At 35.6% G+C, this 26,859-nt stretch overlaps 1 protein-coding gene across 5 annotated transcripts in view; it reads right to left on the bottom strand.

The window, feature by feature from the left end:
* The window catches only part of ZNG1 (Zn regulated GTPase metalloprotein activator 1), a 49,694-nt gene that overhangs the window by 5,176 nt on the left and 17,659 nt on the right, over positions 1-26,859 (bottom strand). For 2 of the 5 annotated variants that reach the window (XM_001924392.8, XM_021064577.2), the window contains exons 7-11: positions 22,842-22,888; positions 20,725-20,811; positions 17,249-17,293; positions 12,538-12,594; positions 9,488-9,539 (exon numbers count right to left, since the gene is read on the bottom strand). In XM_001924392.8, coding sequence (XP_001924427.4) covers positions 9,488-9,539; positions 12,538-12,594; positions 17,249-17,293; positions 20,725-20,811; positions 22,842-22,888 — 288 coding nt within the window. Of the gene's footprint in view, positions 1-9,487; positions 9,540-12,537; positions 12,595-17,248; positions 17,294-19,458; positions 19,524-20,724; positions 20,812-21,950; positions 22,738-22,841; positions 22,889-26,859 lie in introns of all 5 variants that reach the window. The other 3 variants (XR_014822542.1, XR_014822541.1, XR_014822540.1) reach the window with 3 other exon arrangements.

Raw genomic sequence — 26,859 nt, 5'->3', positions numbered from 1 at the left:
AGTATTTCTCATGGGTACAATTAACACCACTTGAGATTTCAAAAAAAAAAAGTTTTAAAAATTAAAACAACACATCATGGGGATCAAGGAGGGAGAGATACATTTTAGAACTAGACGTTTTTCTGTACTAGTTGTTTTTTTTTTTCCTCATATTAGACAAACCTAAAGATGAAATCTGTAAGATTCCAATGAGGATGCGAGTCACAACTTATAATTCACAACTAGTTCTACTAATAAAGTATGCATACACCCAACCAAGGTTTTCTCATCCATGTTCCCACCCTCCAAAACCAGGTCCTCCTTGTCAGGATGACCAAGAAATCCATGAAAAAAAGAGAGAGAGAGAGAGAGAGAGAGAGAGAAATGCATTCAACATCAATCATGGATAAAACTTTAATGACATACATAATATGTCCTAGGTATTACCCATTTCAGACTTTTCCCCCCAGTTTATTTCTATTGTGAATCTAAAATTAACTCTTCTTTTGCCAAACACAGAAAGATGCAGAAACCTGCGGAGGTAATTTTAAAAACTAAAGCAAAATAAGATACTGCCCCTAAAGTAAAATTTAGTGATAACCCCTAAACTTTAAGAATTTGGTCTGTTTTTTTTCTTTAACCTACCATGTTATTTCCCTCAGTTTTCTATTATTTTGCAAACAATACCTAATGTGCAATAATCTGTTTTTTTTTTAATATAGAAAACTAAGCCCACAAATATGCTTAAACAGAAAAACTCTATCTCTACACTCCACTCCTCTGCTCCTCTTCTTCCGTGTGTCACCTCTGCTGTGATATCCCGATACCAGGTACACAGCTTCCTCATCTAAATCAGTTTGCCTTCTAGATTTCTCTATTCCTAGGTTCCTCTTGTCAATCCAGGCCTGTTTCCCATCACTTCTCTCTTCTTACCATTCATTCATCATCAGTCAATAAGGCTCTTAAGAAACAGTGCTCCTTTTATACCATTTCCATTCTCACTGTAACCAATGGAGCCCAGGCCCTAATCACAAGGTATGTGGACTTCTGCAGTATCTTCCTGCTTTGGTCTCCTGACTGTATCCTCCAATCCAGCTCACTGGACACTGTCTGATAGTACAGCATGAGTTCTCTTTGCCTGGCAAATTGAAGCCTAATATCTTAGCTCAGGATTCCAACACCAAGCATTCCACCAAGACTTCTATGCTAGAATACTGCTCTTCTACACAGAGTGGCTGAGTGGATAAAAAGGCAAAAACCTTCAATATGCTGCCTACAAGAAACTCACCTTAGGACAAAAGATACATATAGATTGAAAGTGAAAGGGTGGGGAAAAATATTTCACGCCAATAGACATGACAGAAAAGCAGGAGTCGCAACGCTCATATCAGACAAAATAGACTTTAAAACAAAAGGCATAAAGAAAGACAAAGAAGGACACTATTTAATGATTAAGGGATCCATCCAAGGAGAGGATGTTACTATTGTCAACATATATGCCCCAAATACAGGAGCACCCAGATACACACAACAAATATTAACAGACATAAAGGGAGATATTGATGAGAATACAATCATAGTAGGAGACCTAAATACCCCCCTCACATCAATGGACAGATCCTCTAGACAGAAAACCAATAAAGCAACAGAGATCCTAAAGGAAACAATAGAAACGTTAGACTTCATTGATATCTTCAGGACACTACATCCAAAAAAAGCAGAATACACATTCTTCTCAAATGCTCATGGAACATTCTCAAGAATCGACCACATATTGGGACACAAAGCGAATCTCAATAAATTTAGGAGCGTAGAAATTATCTCAAGTATCTTCTCTGACCACAATGCCATGAAATTAGAAATCAACCATGGGAAAAGCAAAGAGAAAAAACCTACTCCATGGAGACTAAACAACATGCTACTAAAAAACCAATGGGTCAATGAGGAAATCAAGAAGGAAATTAAAAACTACCTTGAAACAAATGATAATGAAGACACAACCTCTCAAAATCTATGGGATGCTGCGAAAGCAGTGCTCAGAGGGAAATTTATAGCAATCCAGGCCTTTCTCAAAAAAGAAGAAAGATCCCAAATTGACAACTTAACCCTCCACCTAAACGAATTAGAAAAAGAAGAACAAAAAAGTCCTAAAGTCAGCAGAAGGAAGGAAATTATAAAGATCAAAGAAGAAATCAATAAAATAGAGACTCAAAAAACAATAGAGAAAATTAATAAAACCAAGAGCTGGTTCTTTGAAAAGGTGAACAAAATTGACAAACCCCTGGCCAGACTCACTAAAAAGAGGAGAGAAAGAACCCAAATAACCAAAATTATAAATGAAAAAGGAGAAATCACAACGGATACAGCAGAAATACAAAAAACCATAAGAGAATACTATGAACAACTGTATGGCAACAAGTTTGACAATCTGGAAGAAATGGACAATTTTCTAGAATCTTACAGCTTGCCAAAACTGAATCAAGCAGAAACAGACCAACTGAACAGACCGATCACTAGAAATGAAATTGAAGAGGTCATAAAATCACTCCCTACAAATAAAAGTCCAGGACCAGATGGCTTCACAGGTGAATTTTACCAAACATATAAAGAGGAATTGGTGCCCATCCTCCTTAAACTCTTTCAAAAGGTTGAAGAAGAAGGAATACTCCCAAAGACATTCTATGAGGCCACCATCACCCTCATTCCAAAACCAGGCAGAGATACCACCAAAAAAGAAAACTATCGGCCAATATCATTGATGAATATAGATGCAAAAATCCTCAACAAAATCTTAGCCAACCGAATCCAACAACATATCAAAAAAATTATACACCATGACCAGGTTGGGTTCATCCCAGGTTCACAAGGATGGTTCAACATACGCAAATCAATCAGCATCATACACCACATTAACAAAAAAAAGGTCAAAAATCATATGATCATCTCAATAGACGCAGAAAAAGCATTTGACAAAGTTCAACATCCATTCATGATCAAGACCCTCGCCAAAGTGGGTATAGAGGGAACATTCCTGAATATAATCAAAGCCATTTATGATAAACCCACAGCAAATATAATCCTCAATGAGGAAAAACTGAAAGCCTTCTCACTCAAATCTGGAACAAGACAGGGATGCCCACTCTCACCACTGCTCTTCAACATCGTTTTGGAAGTCTTAGCCACAGCAATTAGACAAACAAAAGAAATAAAAGGCATCCATATAGGAAGAGAAGAGATCAAACTGTCACTGTATGCAGATGACATGATTCTATACCTAGAAAACCCTAAGGACTCAACCCCAAAACTCCTTGAACTGATTAATAAATTCAGCAAAGTGGCAGGATATAAGATTAACATTCAGAAGTCAGTTGCATTTCTGTACACCAGCAATGAAACATTAGAAAAGGAATACAAAAATACAGTACCTTTTAAAATTGTACCTCACAAAATCAAATACCTCGGAATACACCTGACCAAAGAGGTAAAGGACCTATATGCCGAGAACTATAAAACTTTAATCAAAGAAATCAAAGAAGATGTAAAGAAATGGAAAGATATTCCATGTTCCTGGATTGGAAAAATCAATATTGTGAAAATGGCCATCCTACCCAAAGCAATCTACAGATTCAATGCAATCCCTATCAAATTACCCATGACATTGTTCACAGAACTAGAACAAACTATCCAAACATTTATATCAAACCACAAAAGACCCAGAATCGCCAAAGCAATCCTGAGAAACAAAAACCAAGCAGGAGGCATAACTCTCCCAGACTTCAAGAAATACTACAAAGCCACAGTCATCAAAACAGTGTGGTACTGGTATCAAAACAGACAGACAGACCAATGGAACAGAATAGAGAATCCGGAAATAAACCCTGACACCTAGGGTCAATTAATCTTTGACAAGGGAGGCAGGAACATCAAATGGGAAAAGGAAAGTCTATTCAGCAAGCATTGCTGGGAAACCTGGACAGCTGTATGCAAAGCAATGAAACTAGAACACACCCTCACACCATGCACAAAAATAAACTCAAAATGGCTGAAAGACTTAAATATACGACAGGACACCATCAAACTCCTAGAAGAAAACATAGGCAAAACATTCTCTGACATCAACATCATGAATATTTTCTCAGGTCAGTCTCCCAAAGCAATAGAAATTAGAGCAAAAATAAACCCATGGGACCTCATCAAACTGAAAAGCTTTTGCACAGCAAAGGAAACCAAAAAGAAAACAAAAAGACAACTTACAGAATGGGAGAAAACAGTTTCAAATGATGCAACTGACAAGGGCTTAATCTCTAGAATATACAAGCAACTTATACAACTCAACAGCAAAAAAGCCAATCAATCAATGGAAAAATGGGCAAAAGACCTGAATAGACATTTCTCCAAGGAAGATATACAGATGGCCAACAAACACATGAAAAAATGCTCAACATCGCTGATTATAAGAGAAATGCAAATCAAAACTACCATGAGATACCACCTCACACCAGTCAGAATGGCCATCCTTAATAAATCCACAAATAACAAGTGCTGGAGGGGCTGTGGAGAAAAGGGAACCCTCCTGCACTGCTGGTGGGAATGTAAACTGGTACCGCCACTATGGAGAACAGTTTGGAGATACCTTAGAAATCTATACATAGAACTTCCATATGACCCTGCAATCCCACTCTTGGGCATCTATCCGGACAAAGCTCTACTTAAAAGAGACACATGCACCTGCATGTTCATTGCAGCCCTATTCACAATAGCCAGGACATGGAAACAATCCAAATGTCCATCGACAGATGATTGGATTCGGAAGAGGTGGTATATATACACAATGGAATACTACTCAGCCATCAAAAAGGATGACATAAGGCCATTTGCAGCAACATGGATGGAACTAGAGAATCTCATACTGAGTGAAATGAGTCAGAAAGACAAAGACAAATACCATATGATATCATTTATAACTGGAATCTAATATCCAGCACAAATGAACATCTCCTCAGAAAAGAAAATCATGGACTTGGAGAAGAGACTTGTGGTTGCCTGATGGGAGGGGGAGGGAGTGGGAGGGATCGGGAGCTTGGGCTTATCAGCCACAACCTAGAATAGATTTATAAGGAGATCCTGCTGAATAGCATTGAGAACTTTGTCTAGATACTCATGTCGCAACAGAAGAAAGGGTGGGGGAAAAAACTGTAACTGCAATGTATACATCTAAGGATGACCTGACCCCCTTGCTGTACAGTGGGAAAATAATAATAAAAAAAAAAAGAAAATAAAAAAAAAATAAAAAAAAAAAAAAGAATACTGCTCTTCTAGAGCATTGTTACTTTCCCACTTTCAAAGATCTGGATTGCTCTTTCCCTTATTTCTTCCAGTGCAAAAAAATCAAACTAAAAAAACAAAATAAACAAACAAAAAACTCAAACCAAACCAAAAAACCCTCCTAGTTTAAGGCTACCTTTTCCTGTATGAATCAGAAGAGCAGTATACACCTTTGGAAGAAAGGTTACTAACTGGGAAGGGACAAAGGGAACTCTCTTAACAGTTTTGGAAATCTTTATCTTGAGCTGAGTGTTAATTACAGAGTATGTGTTCATGTGTACATATGGACAGATAAATAGGTACAAATACAAGTGAAGACACATTGACTGGAACACCAAAAATCTGTATGCTTTACTGTGTTAGGAAAAAAAAAAGCTGGGGAGTTCCCATTGTGGCTCAGTAGAAATGAATCTGACTATTATCCATGAAGATGTAGGTTTGATCCCTGGCCTTGCTCAATGGGTTAAGGATCCAGCGCTGACATGAGCTGTGGTAGGTCACAGACATAGCTTGGATCTGGTGTGGCTGTGGTTGTGATGTAGACCAGCAACCACAACTCTGATTCAACTCCTAGCCTGGGAACCTCCATATGCCACAGGTGTGGCCCTAAAAAGAGAGAGAAAAAGAAAAAAAAAAAAAAGTGCCAGAGTTCCCTTTGTGGTTCTGTGGTTAATGAACCTGATTAGGATCCCTGGGTTCGATCCCTGGCCTCGCTCAGTGGGTTAAGGAGCCAGCATTGCCATGAGCTGTGGTGTAAGTTGTAGATGTGGCTCGGATCCTGCATTGCTGTGGCTGTGGCGAAGGCCAGCAGCTACAGTTCCAATTCGACCCCTAGCCTGGGAACCTCCATTTGCCGGGGGCGCAGCCCTAAAATGACAAAAAGACAAACACACACACACACACACACACACACACACACACACACACACACAAATTAAATACTCTAGCAAAAGAAATGTTAGGAAGGTAGATAAAATCAGCAAAAAGGTTAAAAGTCATTGAAATTGGATTATCTGCATGGAGATGCACTGGATCATGTGCATCTCTCTTTTTTTATATCTTTGAAAATTTTCCATAGTAAAATGTTAAAAATAATATACATACACATAAACTTGCACATACCCAAGCTTGATGTTTTTTTAAAAGCCCACAAGTGATTCTGATGTACACCCCTATTTGAGAATCACGGCTTTTATTCTTGTAACAAATACTCACTAAACACTCACCAGATATCATACCCTGTGCTAAGCAATGAGGAATGTACATTTAGGAATTTATAGATAAGGGAAATACATTTCAATCCAAACTATAAGACATTATAAATGCCACAAGAGAGTATTCAAGATACTGTAGGTGTAGATACTGGACATTCTAAAGGTTCTGGAATGAGTACTACATCTTCTTCATCTTTTATGCCTTATGACTTCTAGTATGATGATGTCCTCCACCTAGAATATAAGAATGTGATGTGCTTCAATTCATCTTTATGACTAATGTTGACTATAATAAACAGTTGGTTTTTCTCAAAAATTCTACCTCTAGGGACTTGTACTTCTCTCAGTCACTCATCTTAAAGATAAATAAGATACTATGTGCTCACAGGCTAGAAGAATTGATATTGTTAAAATGTCCATACTACACAAAGAAATTTACGGATTCAGTGCAATCCCTATCAAAATACCCAAGGAATTCTTCACAAAGCTAGATCAGATAATCCTAAAATTTGTACAGAACCATAAAAGACCCAAATAGCCAAACCAATCTTGAGAAAGAACAAAGATGGAGGCATCACACTTCTTGATTTCAAACTATACTACAAAGCTATAGTAATCAAAACAGTATGGCAGTGGCACAAAAACAGACACACAGACCAATGGACTAGAATAGAGAGCTCAGAAAACAAACCTACACTCATATGCTCAATTAACCTATGACAAAGGAAAAAAAAGCAAACAATGGGGAAAAAATAGTCTCTACAATAAATGGTGTCAGGAAAACAGCTACATGCAGAAGAATGAAACTAGACCATTCCCTTATACTGTATGCAAAGATAAACTCAAAATGTATTAAATATTTGAATGTAAGAACTGAAATCCAAAAACTCCTAGATGAAAAGAGGAAATACACTCTTTGACATAGGCCTTAGCACTATTTGGACCTACCTCCTCAGCCAAGAACAACAAAAGCAAAAAAAAAAAAAAAATCAAACAAATGGCACTACATCAAACTTAAAAGCTTTGGCACAGCATAGGAAATCATCAATAAAACAAAATGCTATCCTACTTAATGGGAGAAGATATTTGCAACTGATATGTCTAATACATGATTAAGATCCAAACTATATAAAGAATCATACAACTCAAATAAATAATAAAAACCTCCAAATAATCCAATTTAAAAAATTGGCAGAAGACTTATAAAAACATTTTCCAATGCAGACATAGAGACAACCAACAGACACATGAAAAGAGGTTCAACATCACTAATCATCAGGGGAAAAGAAAACAAATCAAAACAATGAGATATCACCTCACACCTGTCAGAATGGCTATTCCCCAAAAGACAACAAATAACAAATGTTGGTGAAGATGTGGAGAAAAAAGCGAACCTTCATGCACTGCTGATGGGAATGAAAACTGGTACAACTACTATGGAAAACAGTAAGGAAATTCCTTTAAAAAGTAAAAATAAAACTACCATATAACCCAGAAATTCCACCTCTGGATATTTATCCAAAGAAATTGAAAACATTACTTGAAAAGATATATGCCCCTCAATTGTTCACTGAAGCATTATGTATTTATAACAACCAAGATACAGAAGCAATCTAAATATCTGCCAATAGATGAACAGATAAAGTTGATGTGATATATATAGATATATACACACACACACATACCACACACAATGAAACATTACTTGGCCATAAAAACACTGAAATTTTGCCGTCTGCGACTGCATGGATAGGCTCAAAAGTATTATGCTAAGTAAAATATATCAAACAAGAAAAAGACAAATACCATATGATTTCCCTTATATGTAGAATCTAAAAAACAAAACAAACACACATAACACTCATACGTAACACAACAAACTGGTGGTTGCCAATAAGGAAGGGGTAGGAGGATGGGCAAAATAGGTAAAGGGGACTAAGAGTTACAAACTTCCAATTATAACACAGATAAGTCACAAATGTAATGTGCAGCATAGGGAATATAACCAATAATACTGCAATAACTTTGTATGGTGAGAGATGGTAACTAGACTTACCATGGTGATCAGTTCACAATGTATAAAAATACTGAATCACTATGTTATATACCTGAAACACATAATACTGTATTCTAGAAAAATATTATAGGTCAATTATACGTCAATAAAGTAAATACAGACACGTGAAGATGAATACTCTATTAAGAAAAATTTCTGAGATAAAAATGCCATAAACATGGTAATATAGCTCCCCATAAACATGAGCCAAAATGAGGACAAATGAGCAAGAGTGCTGTTATCTTGGCCCTATGACAATTAATGACTCAAAAAATAAGTGACAGTCTCAAGACAAAGGAGAGAATGCTAGGCACACTGCTCACTCACATGTCCCCTTCTGTGTTTAAATGGAAGAAAGAAGTTACCCTTAAGCTCTACCATCCACAACTTGTTTAAAAGAAAGATGGGTATAATGAAAATACACTTTGTCCATAGCATCTTCAATATTTACCTCAGAAACTAGTTTTAGAGTATGAAAAACACCTTAAAGAGTTCAAATTTACAGTGCTATCTGAAGGTGAAACCCAAAGTCAATTTTATTTAAACAAGTAATGGATGCTTATACTAGACTTTTCCTTAATCAGTTTGTTGAAGACAGTTAAAAATAAGCTACATAGAGAACCCCCTAGCTACTTTTATAATTACCATCAGAAGAACTAATCAAAATATGATGAATGACTTACAAAATGGAGAAGCCAGAATGCATGATTTTTTAAGATTCTAAATAACTCTGGTTTGATGAATTATTATGCATTAAGAAACTAGACTGGATGACCTCAAAAGCATTTAAATTCTGAAAACTATTGAAATAGTTTAAAAAATGCTCTTTTTTAAAAAAAGTGGAAATGAAACAATCCTAAACAGAAAAATTTAAAGAGATACCTTAAAAACATTTTCAAAAATTTTTTTTTACCTGATCAGCGTGAGGTTGTGTTGTTGACATATGCTGAAGTTTTTTCTGCAAACTAAGAATAATTGATATAAATTCAGAGAGCCACACATATCTTATTTAATCTTATATGTTAGAGATACAAAGCTAAATAAGGAAGAGATTTTCCACAACTGAATCTATCACACAGTTCTAATTTTACATTCTGTACACATACTCTAATAGACAAATGCTGGCAGATCATTTAAAAACTTTTCTTAAAAATGTACATACATTTACATACATATATACACATACAATATAAAGAAAAATTCATCTTTAGCACCATATATGCTGTGGTTGAATATATCAGTAGATTTCTTTTTATTTTTCAACAGTTCTAATACAGGCGTAGGAATATATACATAAGCATTTTACAATTGCTCAAAATTTCATCACCTTCCCCCATGCTTCATATGAAAATAATGCTGCAACTCAAAAGAAAGTTAGAGGGTAAACTTTTCCTTTATTAATATTTCCCCTTAAACATATCTACTTAAAAAATAGTATCCATAAATATAAGCTCTCTATACAGTTATCAGTGGGTGGGAGAAAAACAAAATGTCAGAATCTTAAAAATGCATTGTTCTGATATGAAAAGAGCAAGAAGATCAATATGGCATAACAAATCATAACCATAACAACTGTAGCATACCTTTAGAGAGTGATGGGGGTAGGTCAGGAGGAGGAAAAGGACTTAAAACCTTGCAGATGTTTTGCCTTGAAGAACAGTGAGGGGTAAATTAGTAACAGCAAGTTTAGGAAAGAGAAAAGGCTTGTAGGAATGGTTGGAGGGAATGAGTCTCATTGGGGGGTCTTAGGGAAAGTGTCAAATTAAATCCTTCCCAGCTGGTTGCTCAGGAAAGGATTCTCCTGTTGAGGATCTAAGCACAAAGAAAAGTTATGCAAAAGCCTTATCCAGAGCAGGGGTTTCACATTAAATAGCTACTTCTTTTAGTGTCTCTAACGCATTATAACTCTTTTTCAGTAAGTATGGATTGAGATCACCTTAGAAAAATGTTTGAAAAACTTTATGTTCTGTCCCTACGTTCAACATTTAATGTTTTTGGACAACGACTGCCAACAACTTGCGCAAGGAAGGAAAAAGTTTTCCTCTACACTTTTAAGTCCTTGGCTGGGTCTAAAAATTAGACAAAGATTAACTTAACAAGGATTTTATCTGACAAAGAAGCCTTTCTAGGGAGATGAAGACTTGCAGAAATGGTTAAACCTGAGTGTTTTGATGACAGGTTTGATGAAGAGTGGAAAGGTATGATAGGACAGCATATGAGCCAAGTGCAGGAAACTAGGGGAAATGCAGCAAGGCTGTGCCTTCAGATTCCTCTGTGTCTCCCTTTGTCTTCAGAGACAAGGATGCTCCTTTCCCCCATGTATTGGGAGGATACTATTCGCATAAGGGTGTCATGACTCATCTACTTCAGAACAACTTAGAGGAAATATTAGCAAACCATGTATCTGATGAGGGGTTAATACCAAGAATATTTAAGAACACCTACAACTCTGCAACAACAACAACCAACAAATAATCCAACTAAAAAATGGGCGAAGTACTTCAATAGATAGTTCTTCAAAGATAATTTACAAATGGCCAAAAAGCAAATGAAAAGATGTTCAGTATCTAATCATAAGAGAAATAAAAATCAAAACCACAATGAGCTACCACCTCATACCCACTGGCAGAGCTACTACTAAAAACGACAGAAAACAGCAAGTGTTTGCAAGGATGTGGAGAAACTAGAACACTTGTGCACTGCTTATGGGAATGTAAAATGGTGCAGCTGCTATAGAAAACAGTATAGTGGTTCCTCAAAATATTAAAAAGAGAACTATTGTATTATCCAGCAATCTTAATTCTGGGCATATATCCAAAAGAATTTAAGGCAGGATCTCGAAGAGATATTTGCTTATCCAACTTACATTCATCAGTGAATGAATGGATAAATAAAAAGTGGTATACATATACGATGGAATATTTCCTAGCCTTTAAAAAGGAAGACAGACTTGTCACATTCTATAAAATGAATGAAACTTGAGGACTAAGTGAAATAAGCCAGTCACTTTCAAGTATTTGGAATAAGACAAATACTGTATGATTTCACTTACTTGAGGTATTTAAAGTAGTCAAGTTCTTAAAAATAGCTAACAGTGGTAGTTACAAGGGGCTGCAGGGGAGAGAAAGTGGGGAGTTGTCATCTGATAGGCACAGGGTTTCAGTTTTACAAGATGGAAAAAGTTCTGTAGATTCATTGCAAAAGATGTGAATATACTTAACACTACCGAACTCTATACTTAAAAACATTTAAGGAGGAGTTCCTATTGCGGCTCAGCAGTAACAAACCTGACTAGTATCAATGAGGATGCAGGTTTGATCCCCGGCCTCAATCAGTGGGTTAAGGATCCAATGATGCCAAGAGCTGTGGTGTAGGTTAGAGACTCAGCTTGGACACTGGGTTGCTGTGGCAGTGGTGTAGGCCGGCAGCTGCAGTTCTGATTCTGACCCCTAGCCTGGGAACATCCATATGCCATGGTTGTGGCCCTCAAAAAAAAAAAAAGGGTTAAGGATGATTAAAAATAAAAGAAGAAACCAATGTCCAGGGAATAAAGATTCATTCTTCTTTTCCTTATCAAAAGGATTCCCTCTGGGGAAAGAGGCTGGAAACTGATCCATCACTACCAGTAAAGGAGTACCTGTGTGAATACCCCAAACTAAAATTTTCTATGTATTTCACACATTTTCTCAAAGATAGAATTACACATAGCTGTTGGTAAAGAAACATTAACAATTACTCTCTAAAGCTAATTTACACTCTAATTTCTGTAGGAAAATGCATGTGATAGTCAAACATCCTATTAGCAAAACTTTCAAGAATATAATCATTTGAAATGGTCCCGTATGCCAAAAGAATGACAGGAAGTATAAATTAAATGTGCAACTGTGTAAATCATTCCTTTAACTCTGTAATTGTGGAACAAAAAGTACACCACAATAAGTGACCAAAATACAGGGAACATACCTTATTCCAGAGAGACTGTCAAAGGCATGAAGATCTAATACATTTGAGAGATCAACTCTAAAGGAAGAAAATCAAAGTGAACAGTGTGAAATTTTGTAAATTATATTCTAATAATCAAGGAAAATAATCTCTATTTTGCCAGACATGTAGACATAAAAGTTAAAAGTATATACTATTTTGGGAAACAAAAAATAACAGGCAAGGAACAAAATGCTATTGTAAAAAATTGTCATAGAATTTTTACATGAAATTTTAAAGAAATGAAACTTTTCAAAAGGAGCAGTAATTATCCAAAAGATGAAATGAGGGAAAGAAACAAATGTAAATAAGATAGTAGTATAGGTACATTATCTTTGGAGTTTCTGTATTTCTTGTATTCTACCTCCCCTCTTTCATGATACAACAGGTAGTATGGTAAGAATATGAGAAGTCAAATAATCAATATACAAATATTCACTCTAGGACCCTCTAGGACCTTTATGTACATCAAAAGAATATGGTTTGATTTTATTTCCTGCAGATCGGGTTGCATATCAACTGAACTTCCCAGTTAGTGCTCTATCTGAATAAACATTATTTCTGTTAGAATTATTTAGTGATGATTAAGCCTTATTAGGATAGCAGAGATTGAAATCAGAAGATATTTTAATATCACAATTAATATTAGATTTGGCTTAAATACATAAATGTAAACTTATAAAGACTAGCACTAGTTCCAATTTTTATGTCAGCCTATAAAACAGTAAAGGATAGTGATTTCTCCATAATCAAAGCTATAACCAATCAATGAAGGAATTCTTCAATCAATTATGGAATGTTTAAAGAAAATGACAACAGTATAATTTTCAAAATTAAGACTCCAGGGACTAATTACATTTTCTCAAAGGCAAACAAACTGCAAATTCAAAATTTTTTCAAATACAAAAACATGTAAGCTAAGCCATCCCCTTTAACTTTGGACTGACCAGCTGTGCCTGCTTTTTCATTCTCAACAGTCTGCCATATATTTATACTTGTGGCAACAGAACTGTTAGATTATGAATACTTATCCCGGCACAAGGCAGGCAAATTCCCATCTTATTAAAAGAAGAATACTCCAGGGCTCTATGTTAACAGACTGTAACAACATTTCAAATTCTGGACATTCTAGATGAGCAGAATTAGGAAAATAATCAAGCAAAGAAGTAAATGTTCCATGAAGAAATTTTGGAATATCAATTTACATAAGAGACTGAAGCCTTAACATTAAACATATTTCTTTTTTCACCATCACAGTTGAACAGTTATACTGACAGGTGACAATGAATTAAGTTTTCCACCAAGTTTATTATCTTTAATTTAGGAAATAAAGTTTTAAAAGTTTACACATGCCAATCATGAATATCAAAATTCAGGCCAACTTTATGAATACCAAGTCAGTTCCAAAACACAAGTTTCAGACTACAGTTTTGACTGAAGCAGTATCCTTGAGAGTACCTATCATAGATTTACAGACAATTCTACTTTATACCCATGTACTTTTGATATTTCTAAAACAGGATCAACAATAGGTCTGTACAGGTTAAATTCTTCAGAGAATAAAAAAATATCTGTCTCTTACTGTATCTCACCAGACTCTCAAAGGAGAGTAAAAGAGGAGTAAGTCTAAGTTTCCAAAAAAAAGTTGCCATCGACCTTCCCCAAACCTAGTATTACTATGAAAAATAAATTCCTTCATTCATCCAAGGCCTGTGAGTAGAAAGCTAATTTGCATGGCACCAAATTTAATTTCCTCCTTAAGAAATAAAAACATTAGACATTCTCCAAAACATCAGTATTGAAAAAAAAATAAAAAGACTATTACCATCATATAAAAACTGAACGGAAGAATGAAAAAAACAGAAGGGGAAGAAAAAAGTTCCAAAGCTCATCTTCTCTCCTAGTTCCTCGAACTATCTATGCCAGGAGTACCTAATCTTTCCCTATGAGGAACTTTCAATTATCCCAGTGCCTAGAGACTGCTTTAAGGAGCCTAAGGCCACAGACGATAGAATGAAAAAGTAAGAGTTCTCCAGCTGTCTCTGAGAAGCAAGTTTAACTACTACTCCAGGGGTATAGCCACCTTTTCAAAGTTCAGTGAGGCTCAGAAACAGGCCATCAGATCATCCCAAATCTGTAAGTTGTTAACACTATCCAAGAGTGCGTCTTGAACTCTAGACCTAAATTTCCAAATGCCTTCCCTACTGGCATTTCAAACCCACTGCTATCGCTACCCTACCCCAATTTGCTCCTGCTTCCTGTATTTTCTAACTTGGAGAATAGCAGAATATTCACTCCATCTCCCAAAGTTACACTGCTTTTAAAATCCTTCATTAATTCCTCACTGAGTACAGGAGAAAATCCAAATCCTGTGTCATGGCATTCAAGACCCTTTGTGGTAATTTCTCCATCTCCGTAGTCATACCCCTTTTTCTCTCCACAACATAATACAATGCGCTCTAGACATTGTAAAACATTCACAGGTTTCTGGAAGACAAAATCTTCTTATGCTGGAAAAGCCACTGCCACTCTTGTCCATCTGGAAAACACCTATTCATTCTTCAAGCCTGAGGTCAATCATTACCTTCTCCAGTCAAAGTTTTCTGACTCTATCAAGAAGAGTTGCATAGCTGCCCCTCTATCTTTCTGTGCATTTAAAATTCCTGTTACATTAATAACATTTAATATATTGATTTTTTGCTTGTTTTCTTTTCTCCTCCAACTGACTAATCTCCTTAAAGGCAGAGTTTTTACTTTATACATTGCTTAAATCCTCAACATGCCATGAATGCCCAGCAATTAGGGGAATACTTAGTAAAATGTTGAATTAACTTATTATTAATCAATTAGACTTTAATTTTCCTCTGTACAGTTAACTTAAATCTCCAAGATTAAAAAAAAAAGTCTGGAAAAGGTAAGAATGGCACTTCTTCCTATCTTCCACTCCTACTTCTAAGTCCATTAGAACTTCTATTTGTCTCAAAATCAACTTAAGTCTTACCAGTAAGACTACACCATTCTTATTCCATAACTTTAATACGTAAGCCTTCTCTACACAAGTTTATAGAAGTTTTATGATTGTTAGTTTGCCAACCACAAAATGCTTAAGAGATTAAAAAAAAAAAAATAAGTAGTAATTCAGAAAGCCCTAGATTCAGATGTACTGGCAAACACCAGACACTGAAAAGAGAAGGAAAAAGGAGGTGTTATTCACTTGTTCATTCATTTGAAGTGACAAAATTTAATCACTGATGTTTACTGTTCTACAATTAATAGAGAAAATGTTTGAAATATTATATAAACATAAAAATTGCTACAAAATAAAATATTCAAAATGAAATCTTTATGCAGGACTTTAAGGTCAAAAATGAAAATGAACAAAAAAAAATTTAAGCAAGATCCAGGGGCCTTTAAAATTGATTTATGATGTTTGTAAATATGAACCAAATAAATGCTACTACAACATAACCACAGCTACTCATGGATATGATTTTTTAAAACTTATTTAAGCATTGGGCTTGTCTTTGTGTGAAGAGAAGGAAATTGAAGGAGAAAGAAAACAGTGAAATACAACAGGAAGATAATAAACTCTGAGAAATGGCTCATGGTATGAGTTAGGTTATCAGAGACCTTCTACACTGGAATTTGAAATCCAGGGAGCACATGTGGTATATGCTTGTACAGGACTTAACACCAAGGGCATTCTTCGGCTACCTCTGCCAGCAGATGAGCAGCTTCTGAGAATGCATACCAAATTAATTCCCCAGCTGTTCACATGCACATAAGCAGCTGCTGCTGTTACTGCCTAACACTTCTGGTAGTCTGTCAGCACCTCTAATCTCTACCATAGCAGACAAGCCACTCAACGAAGGCCTCTGCTGTGCTTCCAAGGAAAGAATCTCTGAATTAAGAACTGGGTGGCACTAGACTGCCAGCTGTGAGCCTCAGAGCTGCTGGGTGCATGTTGCTGGGTCTATCAGCTGCTGAGCCGTTCTTGCTGAAAAATAAACTTAACAAAATATCCCTGTACAAAAATCTTCTAAAATGGTGATAACACTCAATGCAAAATAGGGTTCAATCTACAAAAATCCATTTTACAGATGTTTTAAGAACACATTTATTTTATAAAGTAATGCACAACTATATGAACAGAATTAAAGAGAAGAACCTGTAAGAAATCAAAGAAAAATTTTAAAGAATGAATTAGGAACTCAAGGTAAAGGTTACATGTACTTTTACATGACAGATTATTTTTGCAACTATGAAACACTATGAAAGTTTTTTAAATATTAAAAAGCCATTGAAATATCTCAAATTAAGATAAAAATCCTAACAGTATACTTTTTAAGATTTCTATACAAGTTACTTCCTTGAGTGGTTCAAAATCCTCTGTTTTGTTCTTCATTAAAGAAAAAGCACACATCCCTTTCAGCCTTTTGGCTAAGATCAAGAATAGGCACAGTTACACAATTACACAGTGTAATCTTAGTTACAGGAAGGAGAAGCAAATATATTAACTAGATATGCCTAACTACTTTATAAAGAGCATTCAGAACAACCTTTTAAAAGGTTTCATTTTTTAAAAATGCACATGTATTTTTCTTATATTAGAATCATAGTTATCAATTATTTAATATTTATTATTAACTAAAATTATATATTGTTAATATTAGTAAAAGTTTCTTAAAAGTACCTTGATCTTTGTGTTTCCAAAATTTTTCCCAGTCCATTTATTGATCTGAAATAAAGACAAAAATGAAGGTAAAAAGTAAATGTTAAAAAGAAGTCCACATTATTTCTGAAACTTGAAGTACACATATACAAATATATAGAGATCTAGAGAAAAATAAAAAACAAACAAACATAGATACATACATTTTTAAAATTAATTTATTTTTTCTTTTTCCAAATGCACTAGCAGCATATGGAAATTCTCAGGCCAGGGATCAAATCCAAGCCAGAGTTTCAACCTATGCTACAGCTGCAGCAACGCTGGATCCTTAACCCACTGCATCAGGGCAGGGACTGAACCAGTGCTTCCACAGAGAAAGCCAGATCATTAACCCACTGAGGTACAGCAGGAACTCCCAAATTTCTATTTTTTATAGTTTAATGATTTATTTCCTTCTAATCATAAATCAGTAATCCATTTATGCATTAAAACATGATCTGCAAAAATCTACTGCACAATTGACAGGCTACTTTGTGATTTAAAAGAAGATCCTTCATTTTAGAAAAAAATGATTCATAAATAGCCAGAAAATTCTAATGTTCTTAAAATGAGTAGATAAATCAAAATTTTAACTGACATCTAATTTTCCTCAACACACACTGTGGAACGGGTTATACAAATGCTAGAAATAAAAACCTAGTTACTGGTGGCTTTGATACCAGCCTGTCCTCAGTATTCAGTCACATATCTGCTGTTTTTTTTTGTTCTGTTTTTTTAATAGAAAAATCTCTTCAGTTCCCTACCAACTCTGTTGGTTCCCCCTTAGCACAACACCAAAAATATTTATTAAATCCTTTCCAATATACTATATACTTCATCTATTTATATCATCAAGTCCATTGCCTTTAGGGTTACTTGCTGAAGATAGCTGCTATTTGCTCAAACTTGTTCTCATGGGTAACAATGATTCTGAGGCAAGACTCTAATAATTCACAAAACTTTTATTTATTTATTTATTTTGTCTTTTTGCTATTTCTTGGGCTGCTCCCGCGGCATATGGAGGTTCCCAGGTTAGGGGTCTAATCAGAGCTATAGCTGCCGGCCTACGCCAGAGCCACAGCAACGCGGGATCCAAGCCGCGTCTGCAACCTACACCACAGCTCACGGCAACGCCGGATCTTTAACCCACTGAGCAAGGGCAGGGACTGAACCCGCAACCTCACAGTTCCTAGTCGGATTCGTTAACCACTGTGCCACGACGGGAACTCCCACAAAACTTTTATTAATCTTCTCTCTTGAATATACTCTATAAGCAGATGGCTATTTCCTTCCAAATACATTTCTCATTTCCTAACTCCCCAAATCTAATTCTGAGGCAGTCACAAGTCTCATGTACAAAAACAAAAAGGGTAAAAAACAAAAAGGGTCTGTAATTTATCGCTGTGCTTTTTCAAATTCTTTTCTGGTACTACTATATAGTACAGGCTGGCAACTAGCTGACTGATGCCAATACTGCTCATGTTAGAGATCCAGCTTACATAGTCAATATGAGGGTAGAAAAGCCCAGTGGTAATAATCACTCCTTTTATGCCAAAAATGTGTGCTACACAGATTATGTTCTCCTTTCTAGCAATCACAATGATGCACAGGATTTTGCAAAGAGAAACAAAATTTTTGAGATCAGGGTCAAAACAAGTAGAAGTAATCCCCACTCACCACCTTCATTTTTCTAGACTTTAAAAAAAAATCAACCATCTATGGAGTTCCTGTTGTGGCTCAGTGGTTAACGAATCTGACTAGGAACCATGAAGTTGTGAGTTCAATCCCTGGCCTTGCTCAGTGGGTTAAGGATCCAGCGTTGCCGTGAGCTGTGGTGTAGGTTGCAGATGCAGCTCAGATCCCTCGTTGCTGTGGCTCTGGCGTAGGCCGGCAGCTACAGCTCCGATTAGACCCCTAGCCTGGGAACCTCCATATGCCGCAAGAGCGGCCCTAGAAAAGGCAAAAAGACAAAAAAATATCAATCATCTATTTCTTTCACTATTTCATTCACTGTAACTTGAAATGACTATGTAATACTAAGAAAAAAACTACAAGCTTATAATAATAGCTAGCAAAGCACTTATTATTTATCAGGCACCGTGTGAAGTTTACATCTCAAATAATACTCAAACCAAATGCAGATTCCCAAAGACCAAGATCTTAATTATATAATGCTCTGCAACACTACCTACCCTCCATGTGGTAGGTATAGGCTTTTTCTTAGCTTTTCCAAGTGACGTCTAAGAGGATAGTACTACTAAAATAAGACCAAATAAGCAGAAAAAATATCAGTTCTTTCTTCAGCAATCATTAATCACTGCAGCCAAAATCTTAATAAGTCTTACCTTTACTGATTCAATTTATAATATATATGAATTGGCACTGACAGACTCAAAAAGCGATTGTACCCATGGAAAATAACAAAAGCTATCGAATGTCTCTTTGTAGAGGTCCTTTATTAGCTTAGGTCTTATAAAATAATTAAGTCTCTGAACTCTAACCTCATTTGAAAAGTTCAAATGACTGTTGGATTCTTTAACACATAACTGAGTACCATTCATATTGTTCTGTGTTGATCAACACTGGCCACAGACACTTGAGTCATTAAAACACGCTGGAAGACAGGCATGGTTAGACAGTTAAGGAAGACCAAAGACAATGAGAGTTCAGGGAAAAGTGAAACCACTTGAGCTGGGGGACACCTCCCAGCAGGGAGGGAGAAAGGGCTGGGGGGAACGAATGAGTTCTAGAGAATGGATAATATAAATAAAAAAAAGAGAGAGAGAGAGACAATGAAGGAATTCAAGGACTGATAAAGTAAGAGTGAGAACACATTATGAGTAAAAAAAGGATCTGGTAAGATACATCCATGGGAAAGTAAGTAAATAATCATCCCAGGTCAAGTTAGAGAACTTCATGTAGGGAGAGTCAAAGAGAAGACAGGAAAAGGAAGATGGAGTCAGAAGAACCTAAATATCAGTCCAAGAACTTTGACTGTAGTTAACTAAACAGCCAACTCCATCTTGCAGTCAAAAGTCCTGCTATCTCTGCCTCAAAGACAGAGGAACTGATAAAGTACTTACTCAAGGGCAACTAGCTCAGAGTCAAGACAGAATCAGGACTCAAATCCTAGTTCTTTAGATTCTACATACTATGATCTCTAATCCAACACAAACTTTTCCCCACAGTTAAAAAAGATTTATAAAATCTGCTAGTTTAAACCCCATACTGTTCAGGTTTAACTGTATATTTTGTAAGCAACAGGGAATAATTTTATATATCACTATTTACATGACAGTCAATTAGGCAACAACAAAATATGTGGTTCCCTAATGATACTTCAAGCAAGTCAACCTTGAACCTTAAATTTCTACAAGGCAATTAGTCATGATAAAAATGTTTTGCATAACACAATTTTAATTTGGTGGTGCTTAACACACACATTTCTAATTTTGTACCTAATAGTTGTTCTTAATTTGTTCAAATCCTCTTCTGAAACCAAGTCTGTTTTATTGATGATGATGATATCTGCCAAAGCAACTTGCCTAGATTAGCAAACAAAGAACAGATGTCAAAAAGTTAAGAAATTTAAAATAAATAATACCTCCTTTAGATCAATTAGCAATTAAGAAGTACACAGAACACTATATAATGATTTAATTTACCCCTAATCTATTTATCATTCTTCAAACAGTAAGGATGAATTGTATTCATCACTATGTAAATTCATAGTTCACATTATTCAAAAAATATTTACTAAGTGCTCTTACTTGCCACTCTGAAACTACAAACAAAAGCCTCAAAAAGTTTACAAACAATAATGGTTTACAAAAATTAGGATGATTTCCAACTCATGATTTTCTTTATAAGGAAAAGCATAAATTCAGATCTCCAATATGGGAGGAATAAGGACAGTCTACTTATTCAAATACTCAATGTAATATTCGCCATAATTTTCAAATAAATACAGAGAATAAGTTCACTGGACATTAATACCACAATGAACAGTTTTTCAAGAAACTATACTTCAGATGATATATCAAGATCTTGAACAATCATTGTCTTCAACACTATGAATATATGTATTTTTTCCGTAAAAGAGACATACTATAAAAATTCAAATTAAAGAATTCAATTGACAGGATGCTGGATAACAAAATAGTTTACTATAATTATAAGTTTTATTTTCTATTAACAAGAGTAGTAAAGCTTAGGCTTCTTTAAATTTTTCTCAATTCTTCAGGAAAGTTTAATCACTAGATTATATGTTCCTAATCCTAATTTTACACCACCTGAGGTATAGCTAATTATTTCAAAGAACACAACCAAATTCTCAGAAACAAATCAATTCATTGTAAGGCAGGTTTCAACAGTATATACAAAACAATTCCATTTTTATTTAATTTTACATGAATAAAGATTGAATGTGCCCACCCCAAAATATAAGAAGTTGCAATCTTTAAACTGGGGGTCTTCCATATTTAATTTTATTTTGGCTTTTATAACATTTTGATCTATTTAGCTTATTTACATTTTATATAATAAATATTTTAATAAACAAAAAAGTTACAAAAATATTTAAGTTCAGTCTAAAGAGAATCATCGCTATATAAGAAAAGCGGTGTTTAGGTTGGATTACAAAGTAACAGAGTATCGTATTCCAAAATAATAGAGAATTAATCACCTGCTTGCAGTCTTTATTATTTATAACAGGATCATCAGCAGCAAATCGGGGTGCATGGGGAGGTAGGCGGAGAGGAGGGAGGAACCTCCTCTTTAAACACAAAAGCATCGTGGGTCAGTGATAATCGTCTATCCCCAAACCTTTTTTCCCATTGGCAAGAACATACTTTGGGTAGGCAAACTAATTTCAATATTCAAAAGTCCAAAGACAAGTCAATTAGGAATATAAAGGTATTTAAACAAAAAAGGTTCCAAATGCTAAACTGCAACTATTTCCATGTTTGTACCTCTGTTGATCTGAATCACAGTGAACATCTGAATCAGATGAATTACTGTTGTTAAAGAAGGAAGTGAACCAACTCTTTTTTAATAGTCTTAATCTCAAAGAAATTATATGAGAACAAGAAAATATTTTTAAATGTTAACATTTCTCAAGTTCCTCACAATGAAGGTCTGTGCTGAGCACTCACGTTACATTATGAAATAGTTTTAACTAAAACATTAGTTATCAGACCAGTATAAGTAGTTAGCAATAATTCAAATACCAGAAAAAAGATTTTCCTTGACCAAAGCTTTCTTTTTATGCTTCTCAGTTTGTTTTCATCTTCGTATCAATAATTTTCTTTTTCGAAGTCAGGACAGCCTATGTCTGCAAGGGGGCTTCTGGGAGGCCAGCAATGTTCATTTTGTACTAGGTACATAAGCATATAAGTTTGCAATAATTCACTGCACTATACACTCATGATTTGAGCACCTTGCTTTGTTTTGTAGTATGGGTCAATAGAAACCTCAGGAAAAAAAAGAGAAATAAAAACTTATGTCCACACATTAAAATTTTGTTTTCTTTTTCCAATTAGCCAATAATCAATATATACTTTAAATAAATGAATACCTAGAAGCTTCATTGATAAGGCCATCGGGTTTTTCTTCTGCTAAATGCTAAACAAGAACAAAGTTTGAAAAAAAGTTACTGTGGTGTAGCACACAACTTAACATCAATACAAAGGATTCCACTTTAGAGACTCATTCTGGATTCTAATAAAAACTTCAATGAGTTATATTACTAAATACCCAAATTGTGAATTAACTTTTACACCCAATCATTTTTTCCCTAATTTCTACCTTTTCCCCTACAATGAACCTGTGGGGATTTTTGAGAGGAAGGCAGGGTGTGAGGGCTTAAATTTTGTTCCCTTGACCTCTTCTTTTTCTTAAAAGGAAAACCCTCCAGATTTAAAAACTGTCATAAAAACACAGGACAATATAGTTCCGATTTTAGGTGTTTTCCCTCTACAAAACTGTCCTTGTTCTAAATATTCATTATTACATATATAAAAAAGAGATGACTATTGAAATTATATTTTAAAAACCTCATAGACTTCCCTCCATCTCTCCACCCCTTCCCCCACAAGCATACACTCTGAACTCAGTACCAGGTCCTTTCAATTCCCTAGAAACAAATGAGCTGTAAGAAGGACACACCCCTATATCCAGCATAAAAGCAGGTTATCATTTTGAAACCCACACTTGAATGACTTGACCCTTCTGTGCAACTGTTTATTGTGCTGATCCTACCTGTGTCAAAATAGCTCCCAAAAAATTTTTCATATTGACTTAGAGGTCTACAAGGTAGTTTTTAATATTTCTGAAAGCAATTATTATTTTTCCATAATCCTATTTATATCCTTCCAGTCATCAATGCCATAAGATTCTTCTCTGAAAAATGGTTCACCTTCATTACCTTAGCCCTCAAAAACAGATGTTCTCTGTCACAATAAAAAGCTGCCTACTGATGTTAGAGGTAATTCAATTATACTAATACTTTATGTATTTGAATCAAACTCCATAAATTACTAAATTCTTTTTATACATATTATCTCATTTAGCCTTCACAACAGTTATGGGAAATGGCTATTTTCATTTTATAAAAAGAAACTAAATTTAACACTGTCACAACACAGGTTATTTTTCTTTTCTTTTCTTTTTGTCTTTTGCCCTTTTAGGACTGCACCAACGGCACATGTGGGGGTCCCAGGCTAGGGGTCTAATCACAGCTGTTGCTGCCAGCCTCTGCCAGAGCCACAGCAATACCAGATCCGAGCCGCATCTGCAACCTACACCACAGCTCATGGCAACACCGGATCCTTAACCCACTGAGTGATGCCAGGGATCAAACCCTCAACCTCATGGTTCCTAGTCGGATTTGTTTCTGCTGAGCCATGATGGGAACTCCCTTATTGGGTTATTTTTCAAAAACTGAAATGTGCTCAGTCTTGTATACAGAACTACACAAAAGTTAATTGTATAAGAGTATATTCATAAAGATTACCTATAAATTATATTCAAAATTACTTCATCACACCAGTTTCAATTCACGAAACAGTAGATTATTAAGGTACTTAAATAGTTTGGAACCTAAGAGCAAGTTGGTACTAACTTTATTTAATTTTCTCGGTAAAATCTATAGAGAAAAATCTTCAACTGCAGACCCACTCTGAAATTATAGAAGTCACAGAACTTGAAGAATTTTGTATCAAAAATTGTTTCTTGTCAAAAGGCCAAGTTTACTATTTTTTGCAAATTATTGTTGGCCTGAGGCTATAAAAATCCTACTATGTCCTCTAGAAAATAAGGGCTATTACCATTCTGCAAATAGTACCTGGTACCCAGACTCAACAAATACATGCTGAATGCATTCTAGTTAACATTCCCTATTTGTTGACAAAGGTACATGGATGATGCTGTTATTTGAAAAATTCTACATAACATGCAGCAACAAATCCCTTTCTATTCAGCAGCAATTTTTTTTTTTTTTTTCCTTTTTAGGTACGCACCTGTGGCATACGGAAGTTCCCAGGCTAGGGTCAAATCGGAGCTAGAGCTACCGGCCTATACCACAGCCACAGCAACGTGTGATCTGAGCAGTGTCTACAACCTACACTACAGCTCACCACAAAGCTGGATCCCTGACCCCACTGAGTGAGGCCAGATATCAAACCCGCATCCTCATGGATACTAGTCGGATTTAGTTTCCACTGTGCCACAACGGGAATTCCTAAATCTGTTTAATAAAGATATATTTTTAGCAAGCCATCTGAGTGATCCTAAAATATTGCAGTTCTTTTAAAATTTTGAAATATTTTCAAAATATTATATTTTTGACCTTATGGAAGATTTATTTACATTTTAACTTAGGGCCTCCTGGTTGTGGGCTGGGGGAGTATAAAAAAAGATATGACAAGAAAATTAGAGATTTGTTTTTGAATCTTCCTTTCTAAAGGTAATTAATAAAATAGTTTCACAAAATAACTCATGTTTTTGTTTTTGTTTCTCAATTCAGGAGGAGGGATCCTCAGGAGGGAGGCATTAACTATCTTTGCACACTGTGGCAGAAACTTCGGTCCCTATCTCCCTCTACTTGTCCATCCACATCCCTTGACTGCAACTCCTCAGGGCCTCCCATCTCCTGTTAGGACCCCACTGAGGACTACTTGCTTAGGAGGTAACTACTCCTGGCAGTGCGTCTCAAAGCCTAACTTGCATTTTTAATGCACTCACTATTCTAGATGACTAGAAATTTTCATTCAAAGCTAACGAGGATGGACTAATATTTTACTACATCCAAGTAGTCAAGAAGTCTCAAATACACAAACATGTTAAAATTTCCCCAAATAAAAACCCAAATACGTACTTGATTATGAATATGATATATATGGAGTTCTCATCATGGCTCTGCAGAAAACAAATCTGACTAGTATCCATGAGGACACAGTTTCAATCCCTGGCCTCACTCAGTGGGTTAAGGATCCGGGGTTGCCTGAGCTGCAGTGCAGGTGGCAGACACAGCTCGGATTTGGCGTTGCTGTGGCTGTGGTAGAGGCAGGCAGCTATGGCTCTAATTCGGCCCCTAGCCTGGGAACCTCCATATGTCACAGGTGCAGCCCTAAAAAGACAAAAAAAAAAAAAAAAAGGAATATGATATGTAGAGTTCCCTAGTGGCATAGCAGCGGATCCAGTACTTGGCCTGGGAACTTCTGCATGTCACGGGCACAGGCCCTCCCTGCTCCCCACCAAAAAATATGATATGTAATAATATAAAAAAGCAGAAGAGCTAAATACCCCTTGTGTGTTTTATACACATACAATGGCTATACAAACATAAAGAAACATAATAAGTGCACACTAACATTTATTTTCTCTGCATATTTTCTCCAACATTTCCCTCATGCAACTTCTTACATTCTCAAGTCAAATTTCGCTAAAAAACTTAAAACCAATGTAGCCTATTCAAAAGGATGCTCTCCAGTAACACTCTACAACATCGGTCATTAAGTCAGATGACTCCCACTTACAAGATTAAAAAATAGAAATTGTGACATCCTATTCTACCTGTACAGGCAAGGAAGGAAAAATTTTACAATTTTTTTCCCCAAAATATTTTATAGTTGTGTGTGTGGGGGGGGGTATCCCCAACGGATTCCTCATCTCTGCTTAGAGATTGTGGCTTGTCTTTTACTTACACATCAAAAAAGACAAAAGTAATTTTGATACTAATTAATCCAACATATCAAAAAGGTTAAGGTTCAACCCTCTAACTCAGCATATCGTAAGAGAGAAAGGAATCCTTTGAAATAATACCATTGTAAGACACAATTTCAGTAAGGGCTTAGAGGGTATTCTTTTCTGCAGAAAACAGAAACAAGATGGACCCCTCCCCTCCAAAAAAAAAAGGAAGGAAAAAAGAAAGAAAAAAACACTGTTGTTGACCAAAGAGAAAAGAAATCTTGTCAAAGATGTCAGATGATATTTAAAAAAAAAGGAGGATAGCTACTTCTTTCCAATAGATTGGTTATAGATCTAACACTATTTCAGCTTTTAAGAAATGCTTATTGCATAATGTCAGTCCATTT

The sequence above is a fragment of the Sus scrofa genome, chromosome 1 (assembly GCF_054392235.1).
Source record: "Sus scrofa isolate SSC_HxYL_T2T_F1_AM1 chromosome 1, Sscrofa_HxYL_maternal_Yorkshire_Landrace_v2.0, whole genome shotgun sequence".
Lineage (NCBI taxonomy): Eukaryota > Metazoa > Chordata > Mammalia > Artiodactyla > Suidae > Sus > Sus scrofa.
The sequence above is the reverse complement of the archived record's forward strand: the minus strand, read 5'-3'. Positions and strand labels throughout refer to the sequence as shown.